The 24973-nt window shown below is 41.0% G+C and overlaps 1 protein-coding gene across 1 annotated transcript in view; it reads right to left on the minus strand.

Annotated features, from left to right (window-relative positions):
• The window catches only part of LOC138246437 (zinc finger protein RFP-like), a 200225-nt gene that overhangs the window by 77478 nt on the left and 97774 nt on the right, over positions 1-24973 (minus strand). Inside the window, exons 5-6 of the mRNA XM_069201048.1 lie at positions 17280-17321; positions 6136-6177 (exon numbers count right to left, since the gene is read on the minus strand). Coding sequence (XP_069057149.1) covers positions 6136-6177; positions 17280-17321 — 84 coding nt within the window. The remainder of the gene's footprint in view (positions 1-6135; positions 6178-17279; positions 17322-24973) is intronic.

Consider the following 24973-nt stretch of genomic DNA (forward strand, 5'->3'; position numbering starts at 1 on the left):
ACCCTTGTAAGCAGTCAGAGTTAAATCAGAGGCAATGTGTAAAGTATTTATGCAGCACACAAACAGTAATAAAAAGTGAAAACTCAGCACAAGAAAAATCCCACACCAATTTAGAAAAAATTGAGTAAAATGTAAACAAATTATTTCACACCAAAGTGACAAAAATGCAATTGATATAACCGTAATTTCAAAGATTTAAGGTAAGTAGAGTGCCTAAAATCACAAAGCGCCACTCATCTGGTTGGGCTGAACTGGGACAAAGTCACAAATTCAAGCTGACCCTGAAGGATTGTGAGTCGTATACAGGGACCAGGTTAGTGCCACTGAGAATGATACATTATATTCTTAATGTGGAACGTTTGGTCTCTCTGGTTTCCCTGGGGTGCTGTGAGGGTTTTGATGCAAGGTCCTGTGCCTGGTTGTGTCACACTGCATTGGTTCTGATGAGGCGCTGTGAGGACTGTGCCGCAAGGTCCATCACCGAGTTGCATCAAGTTGTGTCATTTCCAATGAAACCTACAGTTGGGCCAGAAGGACTACACTCTGATGCCAGCTAAGGGTCTATTACCTGCGGGTGGCATCTAATGAGGATGAGGACTTACTCCAGCATAGACCACAACAAGGCATAGGCAGGTCAAGTTGAGTCTTAGCAGCTGGGCAGAAGCAGGGCAGGCATCTTTAGCTTGCTATGTCTCTGTAGCTCAGAACAGGAGGTCAGTCAGCTAGCCCTTGGGGTCGATCCCTCTGGTGGTTCTGTGTTAATGGAACAGGTGCAGTATTCCTTCCTCATGCAGCAGGGCATCAGAGTAGCAGAGCACTCCATCTTCTGAGTCTTTCACAGGTCCATAAGTGATCTGAAGACTACACTTGCCTAGGTGGGAAACTGACTTTCTCATTCCACTTTCTTAGTATACGGTTTGTGTCCCCCCAGACGCATTTCTAACTATTGAAATTTTCACTATTTGCTCAGTTTTCCAACTGTTTTTACAGCTATTTCTGCATACTAGTGTACATAATTTGTGTATTACTTCCCTCCCAAGGGAGTATAGTCTATATGGTATTTTTGGCATTTGTGTCACCAAAATAAAGTACCTTTCTTTGACCTATTTTTGTAATACTGAGCATTTTCTTTCACTTGTGTGAGTATTGTGTGACTACAGTGGTATTGTAGGAGTGTTGCATGTCTCCTAGTTAGGCCTTGGCTGCTCATCCACAGAGCCTGGCTTCTGGACACTGACTACATTTCACTAATAAGGGATAACTGGACCTGGTATAAGGTGGAAAAGTACCTTTAGTATCAACTACAAACCCGGCCAGCCTCTTACATCCAGTGCCTGTATATCCTTACAAGTGATAAGTAGCTTTCTACAAATCCATTCATTGATGGTTAGGAGGTTAGGTTAGGAGATGAAATTCTATTTCTATGCCCATAATGAGGGAGTATTGTTTCCCTCGATTCCCTGAGAGATTTTTGGATCTCTATGTTTATGATAAAGAGAACAGTAGTTGTTAAATTCATTTATTTACATACTATAACACAGATCAGTGAGGGCTCTCCCCAGAACGAATTTCGCACCAACAAGGAGTCCAGTATGTAATTTACATGGACTAGTCACCAAAGCCTGCAGTCTTATTAAGTGTTATCCTTGGTGATAGGCCCTAAAAAGGAACAAATTTAGTTATGCTAATTTGACTAAATGTAGGGTTGTCTGTGGATGCAGCTCACAAGTTAATATTTTTTAAATCTGTCTTCTGAACTCCGCTGGCTTTCACGGTGGTAATTTACAAAAAATATAATTATTCAGCATGTGGTGAATTGTTAAACGCCAGCCTATCCCCATCATATTAATAACCACATTTCATTTGCTTTCGTCGCTGGTTTGATCAGTGATGGTCTTTAGATGTTCCGGTCCTGCAGTCATGTTTATAATAACTGGAAGGGTAGCTTTCATTGTCTCCTTCAGCCAGTCTATCAACGCAAACCCTTCTCAAATCTATTAGCTCTCCATGAAAGGTGAGGGATAGTCACCAAAGGGTATCTGAATTCTGGGTTTTTGCTATAAGTGTGGAAGATTTTATAATTACTTCTAAGTGGAAGGCTGACATGCCTTCTGATTTTTATGCATGATGAACCAACAGAGGAAGAATAGGGTAGTTAGAATACTTTTTTTAGTTTAGAAACTATTCACTTAAAATGTTGCAGGATATCTGGCGTTCATAGGATGACTTCATCTATTGTAATATATTTATTTTGCACCTTGGGCCAATGCAATTTTGCTTTTCCTGAATAACGATTTCATAGAAATAGCTATTTAGGACATGCAAAATGCTATGTACAAAGATTCCAATTTCCTAATAGCAATTCCTTCAATGTAGGAATCACTATTAGGAAATCACAAATAAGAAATCCCATGCCATTTGAGACAACGGGCCGGTTTTGCATTTCTCAAATAGCGATGTCCAACAACAAAATCGCCATTTGGGAATTGCAAAACCAAGAATGGCTATGGACAAAAGGGCCCGCTTGGTGCACCCCAAAAATAGTGAAGCACATGTAGGGCACACATATGGCCAATGGGCATTGTGTACTCTATTGCACTTTAATAAAAGCATGTTGGGGAGCTTTTTGTTTAAATTGCACATGATTACTATCGACTTGAAGTCAATGGTAATTGCATTTCCTAAATGCCCAATTCGTATTTAGGAAGTGCTTTGTACATCTGAATAGGAATCGCAAATAGGTAAGCCCTACAAGGACGAAATCACAATTTGCAACTCCTTAAATGGCTTTGTACATCAGAAAAGCCCATTTTGCATTTCTTAAAGGCCCGAATTAGCAATTTCTTAAAAGTCATTTTGCTGTTAAGAAATGCAAAATGGCTTTGTACATCTGGCCCGATATGTACGATGAGCCTAAATCAGTATTGGGGAAATACAAGCTCAATGTGTAAAAGGTACGAATGGGAAAATATGTCATAGCCTGATCTTGGGAGTTTTGAAGTATTTTTGCAGTTTATATATAGATGCAAGAAGCTGAAGTCCTCCATGTGTTCATATGTTTCAGCACGTAGCACCAGGAGTCGGTGGTGCTGCATTTAAAGCTACGAGGTTGTGATGGTACAGCTAGCGTTAATAAATACCGACCTACTATCCAGTACCAACAAAGCTATGACTGGATTGTGAGAGCACAGCTCGTGAGATTATTTCTGCCTAAATTTCTATTTGAATTTCTAAGAGGTAGCGTAGGTAACACCCAGGTTCCAGAAATTGGCCACAAGCATCTTAAAGACCCTTCACTCCACCTCTGACTTTCCATTACTGTGTCCATTCTGAAACTTCTCTTTCCATGACAATGTTGTCCTCATTGCAAATAGGTAGTGAGATCTGCAGGCACTTTGGGGCAATGGTGGATAAGTGTCCAGGAGCTTCTCTGTCTTTTGCTATTTTGTCTGACTACTCAGGCTTTTTTTTAGTACAGGAGCAAAGGGCATGCATCAAAGTCAGTAGGTAGGGAGGCAGTTCCCCTTATCAGACACAGCTCTTGGTATTGACTGAAGCTCAACATGGCACCTTGTGGTATGCTTATCTTTAGGACCTAGAACGGCAACAGCAATGTGCATTGTGAGATACTTGCTTATGTATACGAGGGAATATTCTCATAGCCGTTTTAACTGCCTTTCACTCTCCAATTGATCAAACACTAATTTACCATTTGTAGAGCAATCTACTCATGTTACTGACTGTCGAAGAAAGGATGAGTGGACGTGCTGAGTCTAATCCTGAGAGACAGTCAGGCCCGTATTTATACTTTTTGACGCTAAACTGCGCTAACGCAGTTTAGCGTAAAAAAAATTAGCGCCGGCTAACGCCATTCTGAAGCGCCATGCGGGCGCCGTATTTATTGAATGGCGTTAGCCGGCGCTAGCAGACCGGCGCTGCCTGGTGTGCGCAAAAAAAAAACACGTACACCAGGCAGCGCCGGCGTAGGGGAAAATGGCGTATGGGCGTCTTAAAATGGGGCAAGTCAGGTTGAGGCAAAAAAATCGCCTCAACCCGTTTTGCGCCATTTTTTTTCGACGCCCATCCCCCATTAACATGACTCCTGTCTTAGTAAAGACAGGAGTCATGCCCCCTTGCCCAATGGCCATGCCCAGGGGACTTGTGTCCCCTGGGCATGGTCATTGGGCATAGTGGCATGTAGGGGGGCACAAATCAGGCCCCCCTATGCCAAAAAAATAAATAAAACAAAAATACTTACCTCAACTTACCTGAATGTCCCTGGGGTGGGTCCCTCCATCCTTGGGTGTCCTCCTGGGGTGGGCAAGGGTGGCAGGGGGGGTCCCTGGGGGCAGGGGAGGGCACCTCTGGGCTCATTCTGAGCCCACAGGTCCCTTAATGCCTGCCCTGACCCAGGCGTTAAAAAGAGGCGCAAATGCGGGTTTTTTTGACCCGCCCACTCCCGGGCGTCCTTTTTGCCCGGGAGTATAAATACGACGCATATGCGTCAGAGTCATTTTTTAAGACGGGAACGCCTACCTTGCATCTCATTAACGCAAGGAAGGTGTTCACGCCAAAAAATGACGCTAACTCCTAAAACTTTGGCGCTAGACGCGTCTAACGCCAAAGTATAAATATGGCGTTAGTTTTGCGTCGAATTTGCGTTGAAAAAAACGACGCAAATTCGGCGCAAATGGAGTATAAATATGCCCCTCAGTCTCTCGCTCTCACTCTCGCTCTCTCTCTTTCTCTCCCTCAACCTCCCTCTATGTCATATCAGTTACTAACCAAAGTTCAATGACAATTGCTCAGGCAGGCAGAGTTACAAAACAACAACTATGTTCTGCATCTGCACCTGCACCAGCCATACTGCTCAATTGAGATTTTTCCTTCATATGCAGGCCAGACAAACAAAGTGTTGCAGATAACCTTTATCAACATTGCATACATTTGAAAAGTATTCAGATGTAGATTTACCTGCAGATGTCATTGCCCAGGGCTGCAACCAACCTTTCAGTGCAATCTTCCTTGTTGTGTTTCTCATATAGATAAGCTCATGCCAACCCCACAGTGGCCCATAAATATATGTTAATGTCTCATATCATTTGCTCAATCAGGAACCCAAAATCGTTTGTGGAGGAGTGTGTACCTTGACCACAAATTCCACAAAAGATCCAGCTGTCATGCCTTTGTACTGTAGAACTCATGCTCAGCATAATACAAAAATGGCTTTTTTTTAGCATGAACATGGCCGATGACTCTATTGGTGTAGCATGGCACAATTGGCTACCATTCATGCAATGTGCCACTGCACATTTTCATGCAGCACTACGTTGTGTGAAGTTTAATATATCTTGGCCTGAGTGTAACAAGCTGCACAATTTCTAATAAGAGGTATATAGCCATGGATTAGTATAATTGGTACTGCTACCAGGCCAAATGGCTTAAGAAGTGTTACATTTACCTATAGTATATTTACGTAGTATAGACATTACATATGCACAATGTGTGTCTTCATCTACAGCAACCACACTTCTCAAATGCATTTTGAAACAAGGGTTTAGGTTAATTTTTCTTGTGTAGACACTGCTGTCAAAAATACAGCACATCACCAGGGATTGCTTTATGAATTACAACTAACATAGGGTTAGCATTTCTACATTTATGGTTAAAATACTGGGGTCACTCTATATTCTCTCAATACTGAGCATGTGTACTCTTCATTATGTGACTGCTTGAAAAAGACTAGTCTTCTCACAACATTCAGTAAATATACTAGGAATGATCTTTGAATTAATCAGTCATAGGGTGGCTGTTTCTAGAATGCTAGAGGAGTGTAAATTGTTTGTGAGGTCCTCTGCACAATGAGCTATGCTGCATACATAGCATGCATAGAAGCATTGTCCATTCAACAACGTTTACTATATAGACCAAACAGTTGATTCCTCTGCCTTGTGCCTCAATCAACAGCCCAGTTCACAACAAAAAGTATTTTCAAATGAAAATTTAAAAATGACTTTTCAGGATTGAAAGTCATATTCTTTTTAACTTAATAGACTATACATTTACAAACAATGCACATAATGTGTCAAATCACTTTGGGGGACAGTGCATAGGACGATTAACAAATTCATTTACCTAACTGCACACACTGGCTCTTCAGGAAGACTCTTCTCAAACCTAAAAGAAAAAGCAATTAGCTGTTTGAATAAACATATTTCTAGTTTAGTGTTTGAGGAAATAAAGTTCAACAGCATGTATCTCTACGCCGTTTCCTCACTGAATTTGAAAAATAGGAAATTACAGTATTACATTAAGAGTGTGCCACAGTCTAAACTTCTTGAAAGGTATCACCTCATTCCTTAGCACCAACAATTACGATCTGGTCCTCCATCAGAGGCATATTAGCATTTCTGGAATGCTTGTCATCTTCTTCAATATCAAAACTACTACCCCGCCCCCCAAAGCTCAGGCTATCCACCATTGTCAAGATTACACACTTGTGATGATAGTTGCTTTTTGATCATTGGCATTGAAAAATCAATAGGATGAAAGAAGGGAGGATTCCTTTCTGATTGTACCGAACAGCAATTAATAGGTATAGTGGCCTAGTTAACGGTTACCTGATGATTGAGCTAAACAAATTCTGTATCAAGACAAATGACACTTAAATGTCCTAAACATTTTCAAGGATGTCATTCCCTCCTCCTAACAATAAGGAGCCCATTGATTGCCATTGAGCACCTGCTGGAATTTGAAACCTACGGCCTTCCAGATGTGCACCAATTTTTGCAGTGGATATTTTAGAACTATTCAATTATATCTCCAGGCTAAGCTAAAGGACTCTTGTTCAGGCAGACAGAGCAATAAAGACAACAAGGCAACCCTAACCCTTTGTTACAAGTCATATTGTTGTAAGGTCTTACTAGAAAACAAATGTGGTCTAACTGAATGCCATAAGTTTATTTTAATGTAAAATGTGATATATAATACATAACCCTGGTAGATTCACTTGTACGCTTCTTTGTACAGATTTAGAAGCAATCAAAACATGTCAAGAAATGCAACAAGACCATGGTTTCTTTTTTGCCAATGTTAGAAATAAGACATTAATCTCAGAGAGATAAATTGATGCAGCAATGGATTAATCCATCATTTAAAAAGGCAAACTTAGAAATGTCAAAGACAGAAATCTGTCAACCAATTCCTAATGGCACCTTCCTCCTAACTAATCTTCATTAATCAGGCTCAATTCATTTTATGGTGCATGTGGACCCCTGCAACCTGCTGGTTAGGTGACAATCAAAGTTTATACATAACAGGAGAACATATTCCATGTTGATTGATGTTCAACATTGATTATGGATGTCCTTAGTAAAAGGGATCCACACTCTTGGTCCCACTATATCTCGCAGAGGTATTTGACACCCAACATCTTATCATTATGGGGAAAATATTAGGGGACATGATGGTTGTCAGGGACTATTGGCAAGTGGTTTGCCTGCTTCCAGGATAATAATCATATAGGAAGGGTTTTTACTGGTAAAGCAAGCTGATCAAAAACATGGCTAATGGTGATTTAAAGGATTCATGTCTGTCACCACTTTAGTTTAACCTATGCATACATGCTTTGCATGAGCTACTGGCTAAACTGAATGTGACTTTCTACAAACATGAAATTATACCCTTGATTGAATTCCAACTTGCAAAAATCCAAAAAATGTTTAAAGACAGTTGAAGCAACCTTTACTGAAAAATAAACAATGGTTGAAATATACTGTAGCTGTTTAAGTCTTAATGCAGGCAATATAGAATTTAAATGTAGTTCTAAAAAACAAGGTTAAATCTAGAATCATGTCATTCACAGTGGGCTTGTTAAAAAATAAACCAAATAAAAATGCTATAACTAGGGTGTTTTATTTATATAGGTCCATGAAAAACCAAGTTACACCCATGCTTAGAGGACAGGAGAGAATGACTATGGTATTGTAGAAAGATACTTCATGAGATCAAATGTTCTATGTGTGAGCTTCTCTCAAACTTCAATTATTGCAGTTAATTTCATATATTAGTTTAGACACAAAGGGTTTATGGGCCTTGCTCAATCTAGTTATGTTAATACTTTTACCAATTGCACCACTTACCACTTTTTTTTATTTAGGTTTAATCAGTTTTACCAGGGTGCAGTAAAATTACGATAACTGTAACACACAAATGCTTGCATTTAAGAAATAAAGGAAGATTTTCATGTGTTATGCGATCTTCGCAGTACAAATAGTATACAACCTTTTAATGGTGTTTCAATTCTTACGCAGTCCCACATACTCATAAAAGTACGTCTCCATTGCTGGAAGACGAATATTAGCTATAGAAAATATATAGTGAAGAGCCCACTAAGTACTAATTTGTGTTACTCTGGGATAGTTGGGTATAATCTTATTTTAAATGTTCATTTTAAATGACTCTTCTCATTAGTGATGTATTGTGATTGGATTATCCATCATTGGAATCTCAGTATAAACATTCCAGAGGGGGCAATTTGGTCTTTCATAATGCCAGACTATTACTACAGGGTAGCTATATCTAACCAGATGAAGACCTCACAAATACCTACTTATGGATGGTCACAATTAAAGGACCTTCTAACAGCTGTGGAAACAAAGTACTAATCTTAATTAACATATCAGCTCAATCACTTATAATGCACATTTGGTTTTAATCCTATCAAACATCTTGCTTTTCACTATTTCAATGAGCCCTCTGCAGTGATCACTGCTTGTTGCGCATTACATTGCACACTGATGGATAAGGTACACGTTGTCATTAATGGTTTTTGTAACATAGCCCTTTGTTGAGCATCTACTTCTAAAAATATGTTACATCCACCTACCATAAGTTAGTTTTCTGTCTTGATGTTGTCTTATTGCATAAAAGACACTGTGGTGTCATATATGTTTACAAATGGAAAACAAGTTTACATTTGGAAATTAGCATACAGTACAATAAGGGACTATCAATCTGAGAAATTCATAAGTTATCAGAGTTTTATTATCATTTAATGATCCACTTTAGAATACTTCTTACAGTGCTCTGGATATAACATAGAAATTAGAAATGAAAAATATACACTACTTGATACAACCCATATTGTCATGTACAAAATCAGCTTTCGAGAAACCATTGCAATAGCAGGTGCTTAAGTTCTATTTGGAATAAATATAAAGGTATATGTACATAAAAGTGACCAAAGAATTGTTAATTTTACTCAGGTTTACTTGAGGCATGTACGTTTGTCACAAGCTGGGAATCATCTGTGAACCTACATAAATTCTTATGAGAATAAATATGATGCAGTATGTTTAACTTAATATACTAGTTTTAGAAGGATGGAGGTGCACAGCATATTTTGGATATGTCCTGCCCACTAAATAAAGCTGCCAATCCCAAAAAAGTAATCATGCAGTGATAATACCACATATAGATAGAGCTACTGACTCCAATTCGTGGTGCATAATTTGCGACCCAGTTGGCCATAAAAAATCTGGTCTCTTCAAAGTTTTGGAATTATTTTTCATGCAAAGTAAGCCCTGTTTTATGTCCCAGCTTGTGCAGCAATGTAGAGTTTCCTCAACCTTATGGGCAGAAAATTTGCATTTTTAGTAAAGACACAGAGGCTAGGATTATGGAATCTCCTTTTTTGCCATCTCACAGCAGCAACAATATAGAGAATTTATAACACTGTAAATATTCTAGTAAACCATAAAGTGCATCAACTGGCAGCCATCTTCCTTCTTTCAGCGCTGTAAAAAAAACATCATTTGAAACAAAGAATTAGGAATCCAAAGGTGATCCATCCAAATGCACATCCATGATGAACCAAAATAAGATTTTGGGAACCTCTTTAGCCTGAAAGAGAAAAGTAAAAATGATCAAGGTGGGTTTTGTAAAAGTGATGTGTTAATTCAAGCCTCAGTGTCTTTAATAAAATCCAGATTTTCTGCCCATCAGATTGTGAAAAATCGACATTTTATGGCATGACACAGAGGCTAACACTATGCAAGTTTAAAGTGCTGTTAAAACATTATCAATAGCATTCACAGCAGGCCTAAAGTGGCATGCTTTAAACTTGTTTTCATTCGACCAATCAGCAGCTTTTAAAATATCTTACAAGCCACCAACGAAGACAAAGGCTTTTGAAGCTGAAGCACCCCTAATTCAATGCGCTCCAAACCTAGTCACATCTACTCCTGCTTCACTCATGACTTCCTTCACCCATTTTGCCAGTGTTTGAGGAGAGGCTACCTAATGAGGCCATCTATAGGAAATACGTAATTAAGCCACATTGTTTCTTAGATTTTCAGTTCTTCTCTCATACTTCCTTAAGCATTTAGCAACACAGTCTCTCATTCGCTACAAAATAGGAATAAAATATAGATGAAGATAAAGTTTTTGTTCTTCTTAAATAGAAGCAAACAAACTCTGGCTGATAGGCTCTATGCGTAATATCCAAGGCCCTTACATCCAAAGTTCTTCTGAAAGATATCAGACATAGTTAAACTGTTAGCTTACATGCTTGAGAGATAGGGTAGAGTTCTCACCCCAACTTATCAACACCCATAATACTTGACCAATATCCCCAAGGAAGAGAATTTGAGGATATGAGAACTGCAGACTCGAATACTGTGCATATTCTTTTCAGTAAAGATATTTTGCCCAGCAGAAACACCATCTACTAAGGAATGGCCTGCGGCTATTGCACTATGGTACAAGTTTACCATTCTGTAAGACAAACCAGATCCAAGTAGCTCAGTTCACTATTTAATTACATTGGCTACATCCATTGAAACAGGATCATAATCCCAGCGAACACACCCATTTTTCCCAAGCCCGTCTATATGCCTTTCTGGTTCCTGATGCCCAGGACTCTGATAGAAGCTTGAAAGCTTCTGCTGAAAGACCTAGGGTTTCCCATTGTCTCCTGAAATTTTCCAGGCCATCAAGGGTAATATTCCCTGATCTATTAGAGGGTGATACTCTCCTTCCAGGCCTAGGGTTACGTCTCTGAAAGTAGGAATTAAAAGGAGAAAATCTACAACCATTTCCATTACAATTGCAAACTGTTAGAAATGCGATCATTGGTTGGCAGTCAGGTTACCCTCTGTCCAAGCAAGGACCCTCTATCTAGTCAGGGTAAAGGAGAATCATCCTCAGTTGAACCCCACTGACCCTCTTGGTAGCTTGGCATGAGCAGGCAGGCTTAACTTCAGAAGCAATGTGTAAAGTATTTGTACCAACTCACAAAGTAATACAGTGAACACACTACAAAATGGACACCACAGCAGTTTAGAAAAATAGGTAATGTTTATCTAAATCAAACAAGACCAAAATGACACAAATCCAACATACACAAGTCAAGATATGAATTTTCAAAAGAATACAAGTTTTAATCCTTAGAAAACAGTGCGAATGATGTTGTTACACAAAGTATCTGGTTAGTGTAAAAAATAAAGCCGCATGGGCCAGAGTGTGTCGGAAAAAGGGTAGCAATGCATAGATTCCTTACTCGCAAGTGAGGCCGTGTGTGATTTCCTTCTCCGGTTGGGTCGGCGATACATCGCTTTTTTCTCCCTCGCAAGAGAGCAATGTGTCAATTTACGGACGGGCACCTTGGATCCGTGCAGTCAGTTTAACCTGGAAGCCCAGGGACGATGCTTTGTAAATCCGGTCACACAGTATGAGAAAACCGCACTGCATGAGGTTTGCAGCATTATGAGCCTTTGTAAGAGGTGTTGTGCATTATTTCTCTAGCCGCGATGCGTCGATCTCCCAGCCGCGATGCAGGTGGATCGTCAATTTCAGCCTTGAAGCCAGCGCGCGTCGTTTATCAGCGTGTTACAGAAGGTGAGTAAAAAATGTTCCCGCACAGCGTTCCATCTGTGAATTTTCAGTTCCTGTCTGCCAACTTCACTTTTGAAGGGCCCAGGGACTGGATAGGGGCACCACTTGGCAGAGCAGGAGTCTCAGCAGAGAATTCAGAAGTTAGCAGAGGAAGTCTTTGATGGCCCTAAGAATTTCACAACAGGAAGCAAGCTCAGTTCAAGCCCTTGGAGATTCTTCTCAAGCAGGAATGCACAACAAAGTCTAGTCTTTGTCCCCCTTTCACAGGCAGAAGCAGCAACTGCAGGATAGCCCAACAAAGCACAGTCACAGGCAGGGGCAGCACTTCTCTTCAACTTATTTCCTTGGCAGAGGTTCCTCTTGAATCCAGAATTTACAGGGGGTTTTGGGTCCACTGGGTATACCCCTTTCTGTCTTTGAAGTAGGCAAACCTCAAAGGAAAGTCTCTCTTGTTTGTAAGATCCTGCTGTGCCCAGGCCAGGCCCCAGACACACAGCAGGGGGTTGGAGCCTGCATTGTGTGAGGGCAGACACAGCCCATTCAGGTGTAAGTGACCTCTCCTCTCTTCCCCTCCAGCCCATATGGCTCATCAGGATATGCAGGCTACACCCCAGTGCCACTTTCTAGAGGAGAGGTGCAAACAGCCCAACTGTTAAACTGACCCAGACAGGGGATCAGCAAACAAGCAGAGTCACAGAATGGTTTAAGCAAGAAAATGCATACTTTCTAAAAGTAGCATTTTCAAACACACAATTGAGAAACAACCTTTAGCAAAAGATGTATTTTTAAATTGTCAGTTCAGAGACCCAAAACTCCATATTTCTATCTGCTCCCAAAGGGAACCTGCACTTTAATAATATTTAAAGGCAGTCCCCATGTTAAACTAGGAGAGAGCTAGGCCTTGCACAGTGAAAAACAAATTTGGCAGTATTTCATTGTTAGGGCATATAAAACACATTAGCATATGCCCTACCTTAAACATACACTGCACCTTGCACATGGGGCTACCTGGAGCCTACCTTAGGGGTGCGTTTTAGGTATGAAAAGGGAAGGTTTAGGCCTGCAAGTGGGTACACTTGCAAAGTCAAATTGGCAGTTTAAAACTGCACACAGAGACACTGCAGTGGCAGGTCTGAGCCATGTTTGCAGGGCGTCTCATGTGGGTGGCACAACCAGTGCTGCAGACCCACTAGTAGCATTTGATTTACAGGCTCAGGGCACCTCTGTTGCACTGTACTAGGGACTTGCTAGTAAATCAAATATGCCAATCATGGAAAGCAAATTACACATGCATTTTACATAGGAGCACTTGCACTTTAGCACTGGATAGCGGTGGTACAGTGCCCAGACTATCAAAACCAGCTAAAACATAGTCCAGCACATATCAACAACCTGGGAAACAGAGGCAAAAAGCTTGGGGAGACCACGCCATGGATGCCAAGTCTAACACATACCATGCTTGCAACCTCCAAATCAGAATTACTAACACAGCTGTCTTCCTACATTGGTTTAATTGGAGAAGAACTTTGGTTATGAAAGAAAAAGAAGGGAAGGCATAAGGAGCTAGGCCTTTCCAGTCTTGAAGGAAGGCATCTATTCCCTAAGCATCTGGGTCTTGTCTCCAACTGAAAAATTTCAGAATCAGTCTGCCCGTAAAGAAATCTAAACAAAAAGCACCCCACCTCTCCTGAATACTTAGGAATATTCATGTGTTCAACCATCAGTTGCTGGAATTATGAAAATTCCTGGAGGACCAATCCACCACAATATTCCATAGACCAGGAATATGTTCCGTCACTAAATAAATATTCTTGTTCAACCAATAACTCCAAAAATCTTTTGCTAGATCTGCTAAAGCCATTGAATGACGACCGCCCAAAAATTTTACGTCTCACTGCAGACAACTTGTTCATAAGACGCAATTGATGTATAATTTCCTCACTTGAATCAGATAATGCTCTACATCCTTCAAAACTTGCATCTGATTCTATCACTAAGTCAGAAACTTTCCAGAAAATTCCTCTGCCATTCCAACTCTCCACATTCTTTAGCCGCCACTCTAATTCTTCCATGCATTCTTAATCTAGCGTTATCATCTGAGAATATGACCGGTTCGTTCTTTAGGAATTAGCCTTCAGTCTCTGAAGGGCCCAGTAATGTATAGGACCTGGGAAAATTGCCTGAACAGTGCAGGATGGAAGGCCTAGAATTCTTTCTAAAACTCCTAATGGTATAGTTTTGAGCGCTAACACCTTTCTGAACTCTTTCCTTAATCTCTTTAGTTTTTCTCTTGGTAACCTCAACGCTGCTTGAGTCGTATCTACAACAAAACCTAGGAACTGTTTATAACAAAACTAGTAAATTGACAGTCATCTGAGTATGTTTCATGAGAAAATCTTTGTGTTGACCCATAATTTGAATGTTGTCTAGGGAAATTACCAGTCTCATTCCACTTGATTTTAGCCAGGTTACTACTGGGCGAAGAACCTTGGTAAAGCAATAAGGTGCTGAAGAGAGGCTGAATAGAAGACTGCAGAACTGCCACAGTTTTCCCATCCATCTGAATCTGAGGTACTTCTGGTGAGGGGAGCCAAACGGGTATAGTCAAGTATGTGTCTTTGTGGTTTATCTTGTTAACCAGTTTCCTTTCCTTAATGCCTGTTTACAGATAAATACCCTCCATTTTGAAGTGATGACATAATATCCATTTGTTCAAATTATTTAAGTTTATTAAAAGCCACATAGCTTTATCTTTCTTTTTGACCAAGAAAGTGTTGCTAACAAAACCTACATCCCCACCTGTGGCTTCCTGGATGGAGACTTTTTACAAGTCCTCTACCTCTTGGGTCACCAATTCTAAATCCTTTTCTGAAAAGGTAATATCTTGGTGAAAGGCTGTTTGAACTGGGGTATCTACAAACTCCAATTTGTAACCTTTGACAGTTTCTAGAACACAAGGGCCCCTAGTCACTAGTATCCAATTCCTACGAAACTGGGCTAACCTACCCCCCACCTTTATAGGGATATCTGGAAGGTCTTTTGAAACCCTTACCTGAAGAAAATCATCTTGATCTTCTATCTCTTTTAAAGGGTAAGCCGCAAATCTTCTGTTTTAGGGGATAGAATCCCTGGAAATTCCATAAGGTGTCTGGTTAAAACTTGCATATCCCAAATAAGGTCTAAAACTGGATTGTCAGCTGTGGAACTGACCCTGCCTTCCCCTGATCCCTGTGAAAAACCTTGCCTTGGAAGATTTCTTTAATGTCTTTTTGTTTTTTGGAATGTAACTAAATACTCCTACATACTTTGCCATGTCTTTGATTAAGTTATCCCCAAAGAGATGTCCTTGAGAAGAGGGACCTCCTTCCTTAATTGCCAGTTTGATTAATTTAGATTAATACTAAGAAGAATAAGTTTCCTTCTCTCATTAGACAAGGCAGTATTGCCATTGCATAGGAGGCAGATTGCTCTATGTGCCCACTGGTGTAGTTCTTTGGCATTCATGGGTATATCATTCAAATAGGCTCTTGAGCCATCTCAAACGTTTTAGTTTGTAGACCAATGATGTCCAAAAGGCAGTCTTGGCAGGATTTTAAGCTTCTTTCTAGGCCTTTTTTTTTTTCTCACCACTACCTTAGCATTCCAATCAGGTGTCATGTTAATTTTATTTGCGATAGAGGGACGTGGGCACTCAGACCTTAAATGTGATGTCACCTCTTTAAAGATTTCCCTTCCTAACTGGAAGGAGCTGCAATCTGCTACATGTTTAGAAGGTGAAAGAGAAAAGGGATGTTTTATCAAGAGGAGATCAAACATCTCATGACCCAGAGGGTATAGTATGGCCATATTTGAACCTGAGGCAGTAGATGCCTCCTTTGATGTTCCCATATTTTTGGTCTCCAAACCCTCTGGTACAGAATCAAACTCAGATGAGTAACAAAAGGTCAATTTGAGGGTTAGAATCACTATCAATGTAGATGGGTACAGGAACATTTGAGCCTTCATCTTGCCCATCCATCATGCCAGAAGCACTATGCTCAGCGTGACCACCAATATGTGTTGTCAGGACCTGCCAATTTAGATTTTTTATTTTTCATATTAAGGTCAGCTCCTAAATTTGTTTTATTTTGTGATTTGCTAGAGACTCTGGTTGTTCATCACATTTAGAAATGTTATCTTTTTCAGACAAAACCTCAAACTTTGTATTAATGGTCTCATTTAATGACCGTGTTAGTTGGAATAGATCGCTATTAATCATCTGCTCAAGCTTCTGTTGCTCTCAGCCATTATAATAACAGTAGGAGTAAAAAGCCTTTTTATGAATAATAGTAAAATCAGTAATTTATATATATTTATAACGAAAAGATACTTTAGATATGAATCGGTCGAGAGCATTTTTCTCTAAGAGGAAGTTAACAGAAAAATATTGGATGAGGTTCAAAGGGGAATAAGATACTTTCTTCTAAATAATCAGGAGGAAGATGAGTAAAAAAAAGACAGCTAACCCAAAGGTAAATGTCACAGCAGTCAGTTTCTATGCAGACTGAGGCAAACAGGGCTGATACGAGCAGAGTGGAGGCTGGCAAAATCATAGTAAAGACGGCGGCAGTAAGAACTCAGCTTGTTGACTGTTTATTGAAGGCCCACGGCCCAATTGCCAACGCACCTCACTCCTGAGTAAATGGTGAAGGCGAACAGCTTAAATGCTGGGGTGTCTTCTTGTGAGGCAGATGAATGGTGAGAGAAGGTGTCTGGCTTAACTGCTGAGGTGACTTCCTCACTGAATAGCTTTGTTGTGAGCGAAGGTGTGTGACTTCATTGCGACGCATCTTTCTCACGAAGCAGCAGCAATGGGAGCATGATACGCAGTGTTGGTGGCACATCATTCTAAATATCTAGATTTACAGCAATGACGGCAAACAAAATCCAAATAAATCAATCAGTAATTACTAAGTGGAAAGCAAAAATAAAAAATACATTAAACATTTAATTTGTTAGATTTACAGGAATGGATAATGCAAAGAAAGAATACGTTGGGTCTGTATGAGAAAGAAGTGGGCAAAAGGCACCAATATATAAGTCAAAAACACATATAATCCATAAAAACATAGATAAATTCCCAAAATAACAATATTACTTAATTAAAATGAACAGGTACTTATCTTGTGAGCAGCAGCAACAAAAAAGGAAGATGGCTGCTGGTTGCTGGACTTTATGGTTTACTACAATGTTTACAGTGCCCTAAGTTCTCTCTGCTGTAATTGGGCAATAAAAGGAAATTGCTCAATGTTAGCCTTCATGTCATACAATAAAATGCAGAACATCTCTATGAACAAATATGTTTCCTGCTCTGTGCATAATAAATGTTAAAATGTTGCAATTACTTAATTGCTCTGTCAGGTTCTTGAGGCAGCTCCTGGTGAATTCTGAAATTAAAAAAACAGGATGTGTCAGTTAACTCAATCTTTGGCAACTCAGATAACAATAACTGAGTTATAGTTTTACTCAACAGACAATTGAAGAGAAAGGAAAAAAAGGAAGTTTGCAAGTTTTGAAATCTATACAGAGTGCAGGAGGCTGTCTAGATAGTTTTCAAAGCTCATATGTTGTAAGGTATCCCTTTCCAGTGCTCAGAATTTGTGTTTTTATGGAATGATCGATCATATTAGTGTGGTGCATACTGTGGTTCATATAGTATTCATCTTTGTCAAGCAGATATGAATCAAGACAACATATTTCAGGTTTTTCTCTCCTGCACACTTTGAGTTTGACCTTTTAAATGTAGCTGTCTGCCAGCTTTCTCGATTTAATAAAAATAATTCACATAATACATTTATACACAAATGGGCAATAGGACAGCCTCCTTCAGCCATTGCTCTATTGGTGTGTCATACAAACTTAGATTTAGCTCACCTGGGAGCACACAAGTGGGGAATTGGAATAGACCCCTCAAGCGATTGGCCTCTTGACAGTGTCAATGATATTTTGTATCTGCAGATAAAGACACCGATTCTTTGGCTGGTGAGCTAGGTAGTGTGGGTAAAGTGGCTTTGCCTACCTATGGTAAGCGTCTATATTAGGAAGAAATGGGCACTAACAATAGAAAGATTCCCCTGGCATGAAAGTCCCAGGTACCTTCCGGGTTCCACTGTGGAGAAAGACATCTTTATAACAGTGACTTCCCTCCCCCAAGTTGTCTTGCACATTCTGTTTGCTATCCCTTTTTGCACTGCCTTACTTGTTAAACTTCATGATTGTTCATGTTGGCTCACAGTATTGCCTGCACTTTCTCTGCCACGGATCCTGCTCTGCCCCTCTCTTCTTAGGATCCGGCTCCACTGCTTCCCTATCATGCTTCTCATTTCCCCTACATTGTGCCACTTCTATTGTTTCATGTCTTCGTGTTTTGGAGCTAGTATTGGTTTACACAGGGGCTTCCCCTTCTGCTTTTATATGCATCAGTAATGTGTACTACAAAGCCCAGTACCATGCATGCCCATCACCACTACTATCACTGACATCAACACTGCAAGCACTTTCACCACCATTATCAGCATCACCACTACAACCACTCCTACTATCATCACCTCTATTATCACCACCATCACCACTTCTGCCACACCATCACCCCAACTACCATCATCACCAGCATTACTGTGATTGTCACACTACCGGCAGCACTATAAACGCCATTGTTAGAAATGGGGTCTTTGGTTGGCAGTCAGGTTACCCTCTGTCCAAGCGGACCCTCACTCTAGTCAGGGTAAGTCACACCCAATCCAAATTATCCTGTGCCCACCCTCTGGTAGCTTGGCACTGAGCAGTCAGGCTTAACTTAGAAGAGGATGTGTAAAGTATTTGTGCAATAAATCATACAATAACACCATGCAGCACCACTACAATACACCACACAGTGTTTAGAAAAATATCTAACATTTATCTGGATAAATGCAGGTCAAAACAATTAAAATGCAATAAGTATATGTTGAGATATCACTATAAAAGTAATTTAAAGTGTCTTAAGTCCTTTAAAAGCAATCAAAGTCTCTTCCAAGCACAAAGTACCTGGCTCGCATGCAAAATCTCTGCAAAAGACAGCAGAGGAGGAGATGCGTGGAAACAAAGGGATGTGCATCAATTTCTCGGGCCGCACACAGCGATGAGTCGTTTAGTTTTCAAGCAGGGACAGCTGTGCATCGATTTCTGGCGCTCGGTCATACATCCTCTTCGGGTTGAGGAGTTTTCGGACACCCCGGGGACGATGCATGGATTTCCTGCACTGGCAGAACAAAGTCACAGGAGCTGTGTTGATTCGGCGGGCGTTGCATCGAATTTTCTACCGCACGGCAGGCGCTGCATTGATTCCTCTCTGGAAGTCGGTCTGCATTGTTCCGGTTCGGGTGTGCGTCAGTCAGGTAGGCCGTGCGTTCAACTTCCGGTCACTACGCTGGCACTGCGTTGATCTTCTTGATGCAAAGTTGGGCTGCATCATTCCAGTTCAGTGTGCAATGACATTTTCACTGCGGTGCAGGCTGTGCATCGTTTCTGGCAGGCTGTGCATCGAATTTCGCCACACAAGAAGACCTTGAAGAGAAAAAATATTTTTGGTCTTGAGACTTCAGGGAACAGGAGGCAAGCTTCATCCAAGCCCTTGGAGAGCACTTCTTCACTACAGCCAGAGAGCAGCAAGGCAGCAGGGCAACAGCAAGGCAGCAGTCCTTCACAGAAAGCAGACAGGTGAGTCTTTTGGGCAGCCAGACAGTTCTTCTTGGCAGGATTCAGTGTCTGAGTTGGTAGGGGCAGAGGCCATGTTTAAATACCCAAATGTGCCTTTGAAGTGGGGGAGACTTCAAAGAGTGGCTTAGAAGTGCACAAGGTCCCCTTTCAGTTCAATCCTGTCTGCCAGGGTCCCAGTAGGGGGTGTGGCAATCCTTTGTGTGAGGGCAGGCTACTGTCCTTTGACATGCAAGTGTCGGGCCCTCCACCCTCCCAGCCCAGGAAGACCCATTCAAAATGTAGATGTATGCAAGTGAGGCTGAGTATCCTGTGTTTGGGGTGTGTCTGAGTGAATGCACAAGGAGCTGTCAACTAAACCCAGCCAGACGTGGATTATAAGGCACAGAAAGATTTAAGTGCAGAGAAATGCTCACTTTCTAAAAGTGGCATTTCTAAAATAGTAATATTAAATCCAACTTCACCAGTCAGCAGGATTTTGTATCCCCATTCTGGCCATACTAGATATGACCTTCCTACTCCTTTCAGATCAGCAGCTACCACTCAAACAATGTATTAGGGCAGCCCCAATGTAATCATATAAAGGGAGCAGGCCTCACAGCAAAGTAAAAATTAATTTAGGAGGTTTACACTACCAGGGAATGTACACTACACAGGTACATGTCCTGCCTTTTGCCTACACAGCACCTTGCCCAATGGGTTACCTAGGGTATACTTTGGGGGTGACATATGTAGGATAAGGAGATTTTTAGGCTTGGCAAGTACTTTTAAATGCCAAGTCGAATTGGCATTGAAACTGCACACACAGGCCTTACAATGGCAGGCCTGAGACAAGGTTAAGGAACTACTTAAGTGGGTGGCACAATCAGTGTGCAGGCCCACTAGTAGCATTTAATCTACAGGCCCTGGGCACAGATAGTGCACACTACTAGGGACTTATAAGTAAATTAAATAGTCCAATTGGGTATGATCCAATGTTACCATGTTTAAAGGGAGAGAGCATGTGCTTTTTAGCACTGGTTAGCAGTGGTAAAGTGTGCAGTCTTAAAACCAGCACAAACAGTATCTAACAAATGGAGGGAGGTAGGCAAAAAAATAGGGGTGACCACCCTAAGGCTGTCAGATCTAACAACCACTATGATCACCATTTCTACCACTATCCTCATCAGACCCTATATCTTCACTATCACTACCACTGTCCCCAATACAAATTCCATTGTCATCATCACTACTCATTTTACCAATTCTTCAACTGTGATCACTTCTGCTTTAATCAACTATGTTTTTCACTAGCACGAAGATCTACTATGAAATTCACCTCTGGGCGTGGGGGAATGCTGAGCCAGACAGGGAGCAGCCAGTTACTTCTCAAGCTGTTTTAAATAGTAGCAATCTATTTTTGTAAAAAAACGTTGGTGGCAGCACAGTACTCAGCTTGGCTCTGCGCAGCCTTAGAAAGTGCTCATACTGCCTAGCTTTTTTTTTAAGGCTAAATGGCCATAGGGGCCAAAAATAGGTTTACTTAGACTCTTGATCCAAGTTTTCAGTTAGCTCTAACAATATCATTTGGCACTCATTGCAGCCCTGTAAAGGCATACCTGGGCCAGTCAATGTGCTGTGAATTCCACTCATCTTTAGATGAAAGCAGAGAGTCTCTGAGGCATACATATCCAAGATTTCAAGACATTTTCTTTGTCAACTGCAGATTTGTTGGGCCATGGCGTCAAAGTCGAGTGACGTCTTAAGAATCAGTTGATGTGGCACAGTATTAGAGATGTGCAGCAGTTCTGATTTTTTTTAACTTTCCAGAGTCCTGAGCCAAAAATGCTAGTAGAAAACTATCCAAAATGTATAGGTTTCATGTGTCTCCTGCTGTTATTAATCCTTAGACTTCATAATCGTGCAATTCAAAAGCCAACAGGAAATTGAGAAATTGCTTGCCATGCCTGTTTTCAAGGTGGCTGGGATACAACTTATGAGCAAAGCTGATTTTTTATGTCTCTCTCTAGTTTTGATTCAAGTCACATAGCAGACAAGCCAAGCGTACCAAAACCTGGGTCACATGTAACACTGATGCCTTGTCTCAGGTGGATAGTGTTTAAGCCTTTAAATAATGACACAGTGAAAACACAACACAAGAAAAATCCCATACTAATTTAGAAAAATAGACTAAAATGTATACATTATTTGACACTAAAGTTAAAAATGTGCAATCAGCAGTACCAGAGTTGTAATTGTAAAAGTGTCAAAACTAGCGCCTAAAAGATAAAAGCACCAAAAGTGTTCATCAAGGAGTGTGACTCAGCTCCACAAGGTAGATTGGGCCCTGTCCCTGCTTACCTTCCATCTTTGAAGACTTTTTCAAGAAAAATGTCTGAAAAATAAAAGGTACAGTTTACTGGGTCAGGACAGATGGGTTTTCAGATGAGGAGGTGTTGTCATTGGGGAGCCACTGTACAAAGTCATGGCAAAGAGTTCTACATTTGGACTTAGTCTCTTTTTTGGAAGTCAAAATGCTCTATTGGGATGACGCTGCAAGCTTTAGCCAATGAAAGCTACGCAAGTTCAGTTACCCCTTCTGCGAGGAGCCGGTGATCATGAAATGCTGCTGTGGAGAACATACCGGGAGCTTCAGGCTGACCGTCAATGCACTTTGGGCAGATCAGCGAGCAGGTAGGTCCTGGTCTTCTCTTGAATTATGTTTTGGGATTTAAGCCATTTGGGCACCTTCAGCTCCACTTCCAAGGCTACAGGAATGGGTGGGCTCCACTTGGAGGGCAGGGCCCACTTTTGAGCTGTACGCTTAAGGTACAGAGATCACGTTTTTGGAGCTTTTTCTGTCCCTGTAGTTCAGAACAAGAGGCCAGCCAACAAGCCCTTTGAGTCACTGTGGTAGTCCTGGGTTCAAGCAGCAAGACACCCTTCCAGCAGCAGGGCAGTTCTCAAATATTCAAAGCAGGCCTCAAGCAGCAGGGGAGTAATCTGAAGTATGGGATAGACCTTTTGAGTGTCCTCTGCAGATCTTGGAGTGAAATTAACAGTGTGCATGAGGGTCCTATTTTTATACCTGGAGCGGTTCTGAAGTGGAAAAATCCTCTTGAGTTTCCGCCCTACTGATGGTTGTAGAATTTCCTTCCTCCCTGCCTAGGCTCCAGTGGTCTAGGGATAGAAAAGGCTACTTAGAGGTTTTTTGTGAGTGTGCTGTGGTAGCTCCTTTGAAATATAAGTGAGGCAGGGAACAGCTCCACCCCTCCCATCCTGGCCCATCAAGCTAAAACTCAGTCCCCCTTAGACTCACTCTCTGGTAAAAATACACAAAGGTCAATTACCAGTGTAATCACAGTCATGTGACCCAGGACATAGGCTACAGGCATCAATTGGATAGGATAAGGAACTGTCAACTTTCTAAATGTAAAAAGAATGGATGATGGCCGAATGCTGAACAATGTCAAGTATTCACCCTTAGTCACAGATCTGTCCATCATCTGTTCTTTGTGAATTTGTCACCCTAAGTGGGAAGGATATGCCCAGACATAAGTTCCAAGCTTGCGTTTCCATCAGATTCAAGCCTTTCTGGCCAATGAGGGGTGATACCCTAAACCTGTTACCCAGATACTTATTTAAAAAAATAAAAAACAATGGATCAGGAGTAGCTGAGATTAATTCAAGCATTCCATCCATCACCTTGATGTTTTTGCATTTGCCACTCTAACTGCCTGGGCATGCCCAGAAGTGGGTCTCAGACTCACTGTGCCACTGGATTCAAGGTAGCCTGGCTGATATGGGGTGATGCTTCAAAACGGGTCCGAGGGTGCTTGTATCTGGTCCAGGGAGAACCTGGCCTGGCAGTTTGTACTGGACTGTTCCCATGGGGAGCAGGGTCAAGACTGATGTGGATACAGTTGAGTCCAAACTGTGGTGGCATGGTGAGCAAAAATAACAATGGATTGGGACGAGTGATAGCCAGTGGCTGCGAATTCAAGCATTCCATCCATCACCTTGTTGTTTCTGAATTTTCTTTATGGCATTTAAAAAATTGTGATTTAAAATCCAACCTCACCATTAAAGATGGTTGTAGAGTGCAATTTCTTTGAGACAAAACCATTTAACCCATTGTTATCCTTTGCGGGAGGAAGGCGTCACTTTGTGAAAAATGAATTTAGGCACTGTTCACGACAAGGACATGTAAAGCCTACTGAAACATGTGTACTGTTTTAAACATAATGCACCTTGCCCAATAGGATGTTTAGGGCCTAACTTAGGTGTGACATATGCATTCATATGGGGGAGTTTCACCAGGCAAAAGTTTATCTTGACAGTTGGAAACAGCAGTTTCTATCTGCAAACAGACTTAAATTGGAGGCCCAAGACATGTTTAAAAGGCAAATTAAGTGAGTGGCACAATAACCGCTGCAAGACCATTATTAACATTTAATTGACAGGCCCTAGCTACATGTAGAACCACTTTACTAGGGGCTTATAAGTAAACTAAATGTGGCAATCAGGTGTATGACAATGTTCCCATTTTAAAAGGGGAGCACGAACACTGGTTAGTCCTAGAGCTAACAAAATTTAGTTTCAGAAAATAGGGGGTGGAGGCAAAACATTTGGGGGAAGGCCACCCTAAGGCTGACAGGTCTAACAGATAGCATTATTGTAGGGGTAAAGGTATCTCAAATTTACTGAAGGGCTTCACCAGGTAGTGGCCTAATGGTATTGCTCCTTGTGAAAATGAATTCCAAAATATATGAGCACAGAGTTTGTCATGGCAAAGAATGTGGAATGGTAAATTCATACTATTTTGCGGTTGTGAATTCCTGAAATACCAGGTTACAGAGCTACACAGTCATTATCAGCAGAGCTCCCCTCGAGCAAGCATCATTGCCATATATTCTTCCATATTTTGCCCATTTTCTTTTAAGAAGTCTATGGATTGTGATAAGCTTTTCTTTCTTATATAACAATATAGGGGTTGAACAAAAAATCAAAGAATTGGGTAATTTGGAATCCAGGGATAATGGTCTGATGTCCCTTGGACACCTTCATTCCTGCATGCTCAGCTGTTTCATTAATGCAGCAGGAGTTTGTGACTACTACCAAAAGTAAATTGTGTGTTCCGACCGAGCAGTATATGCCTTGCAGTTCAAAGTAGGCCCATATTTGTTTTACTGTTAATGTTGTTATATGCATGTCTTCCACATCCAGGGTTTAAGATTTTCTGAAGGCTGATTAGCCTCTGAAATACCAACTTTTTTCTGAACTTCGACTTCTTACCTTGTGCTGATCTTACTCACTGGATTCAGTTTCTCTGTTGAACCCCTGTATGATCTTGGGCAGCTCTGTC

The sequence above is a fragment of the Pleurodeles waltl genome, chromosome 7, assembly GCF_031143425.1.
Source record: "Pleurodeles waltl isolate 20211129_DDA chromosome 7, aPleWal1.hap1.20221129, whole genome shotgun sequence".
NCBI classification, from domain to species: Eukaryota; Metazoa; Chordata; class Amphibia; order Caudata; family Salamandridae; genus Pleurodeles; species Pleurodeles waltl.